General features: G+C 29.8%; 1 protein-coding gene across 1 annotated transcript; it reads right to left on the bottom strand.

Moving 5' to 3' along the window:
• Window positions 1–2079: 2079 nt before the first annotated feature.
• Window positions 2080–5536, bottom strand: LOC109802944 (vestitone reductase). The gene is made up of 4 exons (XM_020364374.3): window positions 5366–5536; window positions 4280–4807; window positions 2587–2782; window positions 2080–2379 (listed from the first exon to the last, which is right to left on the bottom strand). Exons 1-4 carry the CDS (start codon window positions 5484–5486, stop codon window positions 2238–2240), a joined length of 987 nt encoding a protein of 328 aa, XP_020219963.1. The 5' UTR covers window positions 5487–5536; the 3' UTR covers window positions 2080–2237.
• Between the last annotated feature and the right edge of the window lie 6762 nt (window positions 5537–12298).

Here is a 12298-nt window from a genome sequence, read left to right as displayed (position 1 = left end):
AGGGATACATTCACCCTGCGCGCCTCCCTAACCCCAAGGCCACCTAACTCTTTGGGTTGAGTAACAACCTCCCAACTCACTGGAGACCAAAACCTTGTATTGTCAGGCTTCGTCCAGAGCATACGTCGACACGCTTGGTCAATTTTACTACACACTGCTTGGGGAAGCCATAGTGATTGCATACTATAAATAGGGATAGAGGAGATAGTAGACTTCACCAGGCACAACTTCCCTGCCTTATTAAGAAGCTTGGACTTCCAAGCCGCGAGTCTACCCTGGATCTTATCCATCACATCATAAAATTTTGCGCATCTTGGCTGACCATGCATCATGGGGACACCCAAATACCTCCCGATCCGAGCCGTATGACTAATCCCTAGCAGTCCCTCCAACGTATCGATCCTCCTCTGAGAAACCCTTCTAGAACTCACAAACTTAGACTTAGTCAGATTAACTCTCAAACCTGATGCGCGCGAAAACTCCTCCAGGATTGACGCCACCAAACAAGCTTGGTCTTCGGAAGCTTGACCGAACAACAAAATATCATCCGCAAAGAGAAGATGTGAAAGCGGTAACCCCCCAGGAGATAGCTGAATTGATTTCCAATGACCCTCCTGGAGCGACTCAAATATCCTAAGGGCTAGACGCTCCATGCAGAAAACAAACAGGTATGGAGACAATGGGTCTCCCTGCCGAAGGCCACGGGACGGAACAAAGGATGGTAATGCACTTCCATTCCAAAGTAGTGAGATTGACGAGTTCCTCAGCCCCCACATGATGAGTTGAATTGTGATCGTAGGGAAACCAAACTGCACCATCGTAGACTCCAAAAACTCCCACCTGGCCCTGTCATATGCTTTCTCAAGGTCAATTTTCAAGGCCAAAGAACCCCCACCTGAGCCGTCTTTCCGAACAAAATGGAAGGCCTCCTGAGCAATAATACTATGGTCACGAGTCCCCCTCCCAGGGATAAAGCTACCCTGGAAAGGGCCAATGACATCCTGTAGTGGGGGATGAACTATAGCGTACTGTGAAGGACGCCTTTCGGTTGGGGTTCTCGGACACATCGCTTTTGGAGACACAAATGGTGTTAATTCCAAAGGTCAATCATCCAGTTCGCCTCAAAGATTTTCGTCCTATAAGCTTATGCAACGTCGGCTGGAAGGTTATTTCCAAGGTCATTGTGGCTCGCCTTCGACCTATCTTGTTATTTAAATGCATGCAAGGAATTGATTGATTTAAGTATTATGATAGTTAATTAATTGTATATGAACAATATAATTAATTAATGGAACCACAAGTCGGTACAGTTTATAAACTTGCATGATCAAACTGATTTTCTAACTTTTGATTGTGTTAATTTTAAATTTATCAATCTTTTTGTTCTTCATGTTTTGCTCGTGTAAACTATTACTATATGACAAATTTAAAAAATAACATAGCATAAAGAATGATAATTTTCAAGACTAAAAGTGATTAATAACTTGACAAATAGAATTGAAAATCAAGATTAAGGTTAGGAGAACCACACATATCATCAATTATGTGTTGAAAATAATTCTTTTATTAAAATGCCTTCATCAAAAGAGTTAGATTATTATTGTAAATTAATTAGGCATATGGAAATAGAAATATTTTTTAAAATAAATAATATTTTAATTTTCTAAAATGATAAATATTTTAAAGAATATATATTTTTAATATAAATACTAAAAGCCCTAAATATTAGTTAAGAAATTAAAACGGTTTTTAATTAAAATGTTATTTTTGAGCCCTCAAAAAATCATGTTATTGATATATTTTATGATAATTTTCGGTGTATATATCTTAACGTAGCTTTTAATAAATACTTTCTGATTATTAATTGAGTATTGATACGTACGACAATTTATACAACTATATATCATCTTTTATTCTCTCACTCTCATCATTTATTTTATTTCAAACTTTATCTTCTCTATCTTAATTTTATTTTTTTATACAAGTATTATTTATTTTATTAATTTAAGATGCTTTGACACATTAATAGTTTGTAATGAACATAAAAACGTGAAAATTAAATGGTTTAGAAAAAAGACAAACTAAAAATATTAGTATATCCCTGATTGACTTATTGCAAATAACATAATGCATTAAATAGTATACATGCCACTTGAGCTATCATTGCCAGGGATCAAACTAACAATCATGTTCCACAATTTTATTTTGTCAAACTTAATGGCTATAAATAAAATCGATTAAAGATATCCCTTTTCCTTGCAGCATTCAATTGCATCCACAAACATGTCCTCGATGCTATACTTGAACTCAAAACCAGCATCCTCGAGTTTCTTGGAGGTTAAATGTGGTAACTTGGCACCTTTAATTTGCTTCAGCTCTCTAAAGGAAGAAAATAAATTAAATATTAGACAATGATATCAAAATGAGATAGTAAATATCATGGTTCTAAAAAAATGTTCCACGACTATAATTGTGATCGCAACATTATGATTTTTGAAGTCTATTTTGTGACCATAATTTGTACCTATAATATACATTTAACAAAACATTTAATTTTACAGGAAGATGGAGAATAGAATTACTCACTCTAATACCGTTGGCATTTTATATTCAGGGTATTTGGCAGAGAGAATTTGATAAATGTCTTCAATGGGTACAATGAATGGTGAACAATTATATCTCCCTTTTGGATTAGGATGCTCAAGCAAGAATATATGTGCTCGAGCCACATCATCCCCGTGTACCATATGGTAACGAGTGATACCAATTTCTTCCTTCTTTCCTGCACAACATCAATTTCATTTTACCAAAAACTTAAAAGGATCTTGAAGTATATATTCATAAAGTATTTTCCATGTAGCCCACATAATGACTATTGAGAAGACATTTTAATTGTAAAATCTTTATTAGTATATTATTAAGGTGCAACTTCAATTATATATGATACAACAGTACAAAATAACTTTTAAAGAACCGAATATAAGTCTTATATTTTCTTGAAGCAAGTGTATAATCTTTTTAAAAATAAAAATAAATAAGTTTAATTACACTTTTTGTTATTTAATTTTTAAATTTTTACATATTTTACCACTTTGTTACTTATTAATTGACTGTCTAAAATTGTTAGTTAATTACTAAGTTAACACATTGATTATTTAAATAACATATTGATTGTTGATGTATCATGTTAACTATTGATGTGATATATTATATCATAACAACAATCCAATTTAGTAATCAATGTGACACATTAATAATTAATTTATCATGTCAATAATCAACTAAAAATATAATACTCAACAAATATGATGACAAAATATGTGAAAATTTGAAAGTTAAGTAATAAATATACGCAATTCAAGTGTTATGTTACGAAATTCGTGATATTGTGAAACAAAGATTGCAAAAAAATATAATCAAGTCTATGGAATATAACTAAACTCTCATCTTAGAGTCATAATTGACCTTCAAATTATTTAAATCAAATTCATCTTACATGTGAGTTTGAGTCTAACTTAACTTAAATATTTTAATAACAGGTGATCTAATAAAATAACTGCTAAAATAAATTCTATTATCTTAAATATAAATTTTAACTTAATTCAATTTTATTAAATTGATTTATAACACTAAGATTATCTTCTACTTATATACACTATTTTAATCTGACATCACCAAATGACAAATAATACAACATCAATTCTTATATATAAGACTCGTATACATAATTCACAAAAACTAAGAAAAATAGTCAATTTTAATTGATAATAATAAATTTGTTATATTTTTATATTTTTTTTCTAAAACTATCCTTGTACAGCTTTTTCCGATTAATTAATACACAACTCTCTCTTAATCAATTAACCAATCAGAATGTGCACTATACTACCTTTTTTTAAAAAAAAAAAATTTATACTCAATACTTACTTACTCTCTTAACCAATTAAAATACATATTTTTTTAAAGAGTTTATATAATTAATATATTGTGTTGAATTAAAAAAACATATTTTAATTTTAAAATATCAATAAATAAAACACTATAAATTATATGTTATAAGTTATATCTTAGAGTATCTGCAATGGGGGTTGCTTATAAGTAACTCCCTGTGCCACATCAGTGCCATGTCAACTCTGGTCCACTTTATGAGTTGCTTAAATTTTAGCAGAGTTGCTTGTACAAGCAACTCTGCTAAAATTTAAACAACCCATAAAGTGAGTCAGGACTGATGTGGCACAGGGAATTGCAGGTGCTCTTATAAATAAGAACGAGTGTATACCTACTACCAAGACCAGTGCCTTTTCAATGGAATCAGGAAGCTTGGGACAGATGAAACGTCCAACAACAAAGGGAGGAATGAGAGTGACAACATCCAAGCCATGTAGTTCGCCAAACTCAAGTGCAGCCTTCTCAGTCAACGTCTTGGAAATGGCATAAGACCAACCATAGGGCTTCCAACTTCTAAGAAAGTCGACATCACTCCAATCCTCCTCATCCACCACATCTTTTGGTTCGGGGCCAACGAAGGAAACGGCAGAGGCACTAGAAGTGTAAACGACCCTCTTCACGGTCTTTGACTTCAGGCACGCTCTCAGAATGCCTAGGGTTCCATCCACAGCTCTTTTGGTCAACGCTTCTTCAGGCTCCGTCAAGTTGAAGTCGATTGGGGTGGCTGTGTGGAAAACCCCAATGCAACCCTCCACTGATGGACCAAAGCTTTCTGGGTCGCTCAGATCAGCTTCGAAAATTTTAAGCTTTTCCGATGCATCAGGGAGGTTTGTCAGGAAGCTAACATCTCTCTTGCGTTCTGTTAATGTCCAAATACAACAACGCTGATGATTTTATATTTAAGTCTCTATATACAAATCATATTTTTATACTTTAGTCCTCCTTAATTTGTAATATGCTTTTACAACGCGAGAAAACTAATAAATTATTGGTATAAAGCTTGAAGAGGAGAGTTATAATAATATTGGTGTAACTTTTACTAAGTATTATAATTTTATATTAAATGTAAATTTTGTAAATTTCAACCGTTAGATTGAAAGTTTATATCATTTTATATGTTTATATTAAGTTTTGTTAAAATTAAACAACAACTTGAAAGTAATCATAGTGTTTATATTTTAGTATATTTTAAAATATATATATATGTTATGTCAATTTTATTTTATAAAAATAAAATATAAAATTTATATTTAATATAAAATTATTAAATTATGTAATAATTAATAAAAGTTAGGTTAATGTTATTATAACCCTTCTCAACTTTTTAAGATATAGAAAGTAAAACAAAAATTTTGAGGCAACACAAGGACTGAATAGTTAATTAAATCTAATAATAAGAATAATAAGTGTTATCTACCTGGATCTGGTCTAATAGTGGTATTAACAGCGTATCCATCTTCAAGGAGTCTCTTGATGATCCATGAAGCAATGAACCCTGTGCCTCCGGTCACACAAACTCTACCTTTTCCCTCAGCCATTTCTGTCAGTGTTTACTTTTCTTTGTGAAGCACTTCTAATACGATTCATGTGATTTCTCTGTATGTGTATTTATAGCATGACAATAATATTGGTTTGAATGTTTGATTGGTCTTGCTGTCACTTGAGTCATGTTTTTGTTTTTGCTATTGGACTATTCTTCCAGTCAAACATCGTGATATCATGTTAATCGGTTTTCTTCATTCAAAGAGACAACATCAGTTATGGTTATCCAAGATCACCAGACTCTTAAGAGATAAGGTTTTTTTAGCTAGCTACAATTTTTAACTGCTCTCAAATACTGAACTCACTTATACAGCTATAATATTTTAACATACGTCTCTTTTTTTTTTTCTTCGTCTTATTTATTATATTTTTTTTTCAGTTTTCTATTCCTTACTTTCTTTTTTCAAAGTATATTCTTAAAACAAGTAGTTGATTTTATTAGAATTAAATTTGATTTTGTTATAGTTAAGATCTTAATTCAAATTTTGTGGATGAAAAAATTGTAAATAAGGTTAGTCTTGGATGGTTCCAATGAAATAAAAAGAAAAGAAGGAAAAGAAATGTATTTGCCCTTTTATAGTTAGCATTTAAATAAGAAAAAAAATTTGGTAGACTCCAAGAAATTATATTATTTTTTAATTTGAAAAGAAAAGAAGAGAGAAAAAGTGAAGTTAAAAAATAAAAAAAATAAAAAAAAATCTTTGGCTAATTTTTATTATTAATTTTGCTTTAATTTTATAATAAGTGTAACATTGTCATCTCATTATCCTGTCATTTGATTTGATAGTTACTACTGATAGTTTTAGGGTTAAGGAGACTCTAAGGACACGTTAATCTCTAGAGAGTTAAGACTAGAGGTAAGTAGAGCTGGCTCAAGAAAGATATAGAAGGAAGATTTTTCAAAGGAAACTCATAACTTAAAATTCTTAAGAACTTTAGAGAAAAGTTAGAGAGTTTCTTTCTTTCTCCCTTTCTTAATTTTTCACTTGAATCCTTCCTTCTCTACCATTTCTCAGCTGATCATAAGAGGTGGTGAAGAAGTTCGAGCTCCAACCACAGGAACCTCAAGCCAATGTTATGCGGAGTTGCTTTTCTTCTCCTCTTGCAGATTTGAGTCTCCAAAAGGTAATGAAAGTTGTGATTTCGAATTAGGTGTGCAATTTGTGTTGGTGATGATTGGAATGAATCAATTTAAGGTGTTGAGTGATTGAACAATGAAGTTGAAAGGGGTTTTGTGGGTTGGGTGTTCATGGAGGTTCATGCTTGAGTTTGATTGATTTTAATTGCATGTTGCTTTTGATTGTGAAATCATATTGTATATATGCATATTATTATGTTACATGTTGTTGGAAATTTTTGATTTTCAAGAAATTGGGTTCTACATAAGTGCAAAATCTGATATCACATTGAGCACATCTTCAAGGCACTAAGCGTGGTTCTAAGGAGGGGCCTCTATCTCACTCATGCTAGGCGCAAGATTGGTGGTACTAGGCGTGAGGAGAAAGACTCGTTTTTGTTTGAGTTACATTAGACATTAAGGTGTGTTGCATCGGGCATGGGTGTTGTCATGTCGAACGTGAGAGTGTGGGACACTCTCTGCCTCAATCACGTTCGACACGAGTGGTGTGATGCCGACATGAGCGAGATAAGGAGCTCCTTGCCTTGGTGACGTCGGACGCCTAATAAGTGGCGTTAGGTGTGAGTTGGATGATTAGAAATTGTTATTTAATAATGTTTTATAATTGATTGATGATAAATGAGTTGTATGATGTAAAGTTGATTGTTTAATAGTTGTTTGACAAATAATTTATCATGATGTGGTAAGTTGAACATGTTGTGAAGTTGTAAATTGTTTTACGTTGTCTTCAGTTGATTTCTGATGGTGTTTATTTACAGTTGTGAATCTTACAAAGATGTATGTAATTTATGTTGATTAAGTAATATGTTGTATAGTTAAAGGTTGAACATTGTGTAAATTGTATGTTGTTAAAGTTATTAAGTTGATAAGCTACAAACATGTGAGTTAGATATATATCTTAGTTACGATACATAAAAACTATAGGGGAGTTAAAGATGTTTTTGAACTTAATATCTCATTGTGTGAATATATGTTGTGGTGTTTCGAGAATCCAGTTGAACAATTTAGCAAGTAAATTGGCCTTTGAATGAGTAAGTTGTTTTTTAGTTATCTCCTCTAGGTTCTTTCTAGTATCCATGTGAGAGCAAGGTTGAGACACGTGTATAAAATGATCAATCGAGTAAAGTATTAAGTCAAGGACTTAATCTCTAACCTAGTATCAAAGGGTTGTGGTATTTAGAGGGTAATCGATGGGCTAATTCCATAGATGACCTAATTTTGCAAACTAATGTCGTGGTAGATCCGTACCCAAACTGTTTTATTTTAATATAGTACCATACTTTCTTGTTTAAGTACTGGTGAAACTTGAGAAATCAATCTAGCTTATGCTAGGCGTTATTTCTAGTCTTATGCTAGTCATTGTTCCTACCACAGTGTCAACTGTTACTTCTGCTATTATACCAGCTGTTGTGATTCGGTAGAATCAAGCCACTTAAATTGTTCATCATGTATTGTAGGAGATCTTTGTAGTTGAAATGTGTGACGATGCATTAGATGACGTATATGTACAATGGTTGACATGATGAACATGTTGTGAGATGTTAAGTTGCTATGATGATATCGTGTTTATGTTGAAATGTTTTAATATGATGATACTTTTATAAATTATTATGTTGAATTCTTTTCACAAGCTTACCCTGTGTTTTTCTTGTGGTTGGAACTACGATGATCATACGTTATATGAAAACAAGACATGATTAGCGAGATGCGAATAGAACAGATAGCCACAATAGCAATGCGAAGCAAAAAAGTGTTAACAAAACCTTGATTCATATCTGATGAGCTGCAATAGTGTGGGAATAAGTAACAAAGAGTTCACCCCTCTGCAAAAGACAAAAAAACGATTCAGTAACAAAGGAGAGGGAGAGAGTTTACAGAAAAAAAAAAAACGAAAAGTGATGAAGAGTGAATGCGCACGGTGTGTCTGACACTCTCTTATTCAATTTCGCGTCCTTTTTTTTCGTCGGACATGGTAGGGTCTGACGTAAAATGTCAAATCTACATCGGACACAACATACATCCGACGTAGATTTGACATTTTACGTCAGATCATACCAGGTCCGACGTAAAAAAGTTCACGAAAATTACAAAAATAACACCGCGTCTTTTTTACGTCGGATTTTCGTATTTCCGACGTTAAAGAGGTGACGTAATATACTAATTTTTCACTAGTGCTACTCTTATATAGCTGAGTTTTGTATAAATGATGACCGACTTTTAGATTTATTTTGCAATTGGTATTGTATATAGTATGTATATATTTGAGATAAACTACTAGTTGTATTGTAAACTCTAATTCTGATTAACCTTCCGCTATGTTGTAGATACTCAGTAACAAGTGTGATGACTTACTAGGTTGTTACAATAAATAATAAAATATTTTTTATAAAGTTATTATTTTCTTGATTTATCTTATGTCTTAACTAGTAATTTTTTTTTATTATTTAAAACATATTTTATGTTATTATTATTTATTATTATGTCATCTTTGTTTAAGGATATTTATATCATTTAATAACTATATTTTTTTCCTTCTTATTTTCTCATCAGCCAAATAAGATGAAGAAAAAAAAGAAGAAGAAAATTTTTACTCTTTTTTATTTTCTTTTGTATCAAACAACTAAAAATTCATCTCGCTCTTTTTTTTTTTTTTCACGTTCTTTCCTTCTACTTTTTTTTTCTTTCTCAACAAAACAAAGGTATAATGTGGGATAGTTAGATTCTCTAGTACTCATCAATAGTTATAATAATAATAATAATAATAATAATAATAATAATAATAATATTAAAATTTAAAATTCACTTTTCTTGATTTAACTATTGATTTAGTCTCTCAATTATTTTATATTATAATTTTAGTTTTATTAGATTTTAAAATTAAGCAATATTAATCTACCATTAACATGCTATTTAAAATTAAACAAAAATTATTAACAAGTATTTATAAATTTTTTGTATGTAATTTGTTAATCACGTAGAAAAATAGTACAGTAAAAAATAAAATAAAAAAATTTAATCATAAATTTTAATTAAAAAATAACATATATGCATAAAAATCAACATGGTTTTTTATATGTAAATCAACATAACCAACATGATTAAGTAACTACCAAATAATATCTCTCAAGAACACTTTAATATTTTTGTTTAATTTTAAATGACACGTTAATAATATAAAGTACTTGCTTAATTTTAAAACTAAATTTGTAATAATAAAAAATTGAAGTGTACCTTAGAAACAGCCGAATAAAAAAAATTAACCTAAAATAATATCTTCTAAGCAAGAAAATTAGTTATATTTTAAATATAAAAAAAATAAAAGAATAGAACTTGGCACACATAACCGAGTGTCACTTGCTGCGTATTCTATTTCTACGGCTGCAGGACGCAGTGGACGTTGCCTTAGCCGCCATGCCATAACCTTTTAATTTTTGGCGTCAATTTCTTTATTCATTTATTATTATAGACTTAATCACCTATATACACTGTCAGTGTAAACTTTTTTATATTAACAATTAATTATATTTTTTAATTGTATTATATCAATGTTAAGAGTAAATATGTTTATAGTGACGTGATACGATATAATTGATTACTATTATAAAAAAACTTTACACTAACAGTGTATAAGTGATTAACTTATTATTATAATAATTGTATAAAAAAGAATAAAATGAAAGTCCAATTTGTACAACTCCGAAAATATTAGCCCGTTGATGTGAATATTCAAACTAGAATAAAATATTTGATATCTTGTCGACAAATGTCACAATTCATCCGTAACTTTGAAAGGTTTCGGATTTTTTTATTTATAAAAATAGTTGGAATTACAAGGATGAGTTTTATTAAAAACTAGAAAATGGTGCTTTCATCTTCCACAAATATGGATTTAGTAGGAAAAATTGGGCCATTCAGCTATACGAGTGTTGTCTGAGTTTAATAAAAATGAAATTGGAACAACGGTCGCGTAGTCTTTGAAGTTTAATTTTTAAGATATCTAATAATTAAGTTGAATACGAAACAAGTTTGTTAGAGACTAGAGTAACCATTGATTAAGGCTAAGGGCTTGAATTGTAGTATTCTATAATGATTCTTAATTTTGGTTTGAATAACTTTCGGTCCCTATAAAATAAGGTCTTCTGTTTTTAATCTTTTAATGTATTTTTTTTTTCATTTTATCTTTGTAAAAGTTTTTATTTCATTTTTTTGTCCTTATCATATGGATGGTTAAATTTAATAGAAAAAAGTAAAAACAAAAATATATGAATCAAAATAGAAAAAGGCCAAAATGAAAACAACTACAATTTAAAAGGACAAAAAAAAATTAAAAGAATTAAAATAAATCAACCTTATTTACTTGAGTCAAACTTATTAAATTTAAACTTTTAAATAAAAAAATGCACTAATACATAATATTAAAAAAAAATAACTATAACAAATGTATTGATGACTAGCAATAAAATTATAAAAATTAAACGAACAACTTCATAAAATTATATAATAACACAATTATCCTTATAAATGTACTAAAAGTAAATATAAGAATTAAGTAGAATAAAAAACTAAACATAAAATAAGATAGAGATAAAAAAAATAAATCATGATGTGTTATATATTACTTATTTTGACATCTCTATCAAATGATATTTTATTTTTAGGCTAAAAACCTAATTTAGTCCCTTATAATCTTTTTTTGTTTCAATTTAGTCTTTCATTAATTTTTGGTCTCAATTTGGTCCCAAACTAATTAATTGGTTTCAATTTAGTCCCAAATTAATTAATTGGTTTCAATGTGGGACTTTCCGTCCAAATTGCTTTAACGGTGTTAACTTTTGGCCACTGGACGCCACGTAGATGCATACGTGGATGCCACGTGGATGAGAATTTTTTTTAAAACACCTGGACCCAGAACGGCCCGTTCTGAAACCGAAACGGGCCGTTCTGGGTGCACTTTTGGTGTGTTAATTTTGCATCCGGAACGGCCCATTCCAGGTGCAAAATTAACACAACGAAAATGCAACCAGAACGGCCCGTTCGGGTTTCAGAACGGGCCGTTCCGGTTTTATTTTATTTTTTATATATATAAAATATTAATAATTTTATAAAATATATATTATTAATTATATTTTAATTATGTTATTATATCTAATAAAATAAATATATTAATATTTTTATATTTTATTTTATTATGTTTATTTTATTAATTTTTATCATTTTATTCTTTTAATCTTAAATAAGTTGTAAAAAATTATAAAGTGATATTTAAATATTTCTTCAAACAGAAAGAGAAAGAAAAAAATTATTACTCTATTTATAAGATAATTATATTTTATGAAAATAAGTAATTTTAAAATTTTTACTATAAAAAAATATTTTTCAAAATTATTATATTTTTTAATAAAATTAATCAAGAATATTGGTTTAATTGCATTTTTTATCTCTCAAGTATTACAATTGTGCAGTTTTGTGATCTCCAAGATTTTAATTGCATAATTTTAGTCCTTAAAGAATTACAATTGCGCGATTTTGGTCCTTCAATTTTTAATTGAACAATTTTAGTCCCTCGAATATCATAATAGTATGATTTTTGTTTCTCCCATTAAAAATTAATAATTTTAATATATATATATATATATATATAATGTTTTAAAATTAAATAATTATTTATCT

Source organism: Cajanus cajan, chromosome 4 (genome assembly GCF_000230855.2).
Source record: "Cajanus cajan strain Asha chromosome 4, NIPB_CcT2T_4, whole genome shotgun sequence".
Taxonomy (NCBI): domain Eukaryota; kingdom Viridiplantae; phylum Streptophyta; class Magnoliopsida; order Fabales; family Fabaceae; genus Cajanus; species Cajanus cajan.
Note: the sequence above shows the minus strand (reverse complement) of the source record. Positions and strands in the feature narration are given on the sequence as shown.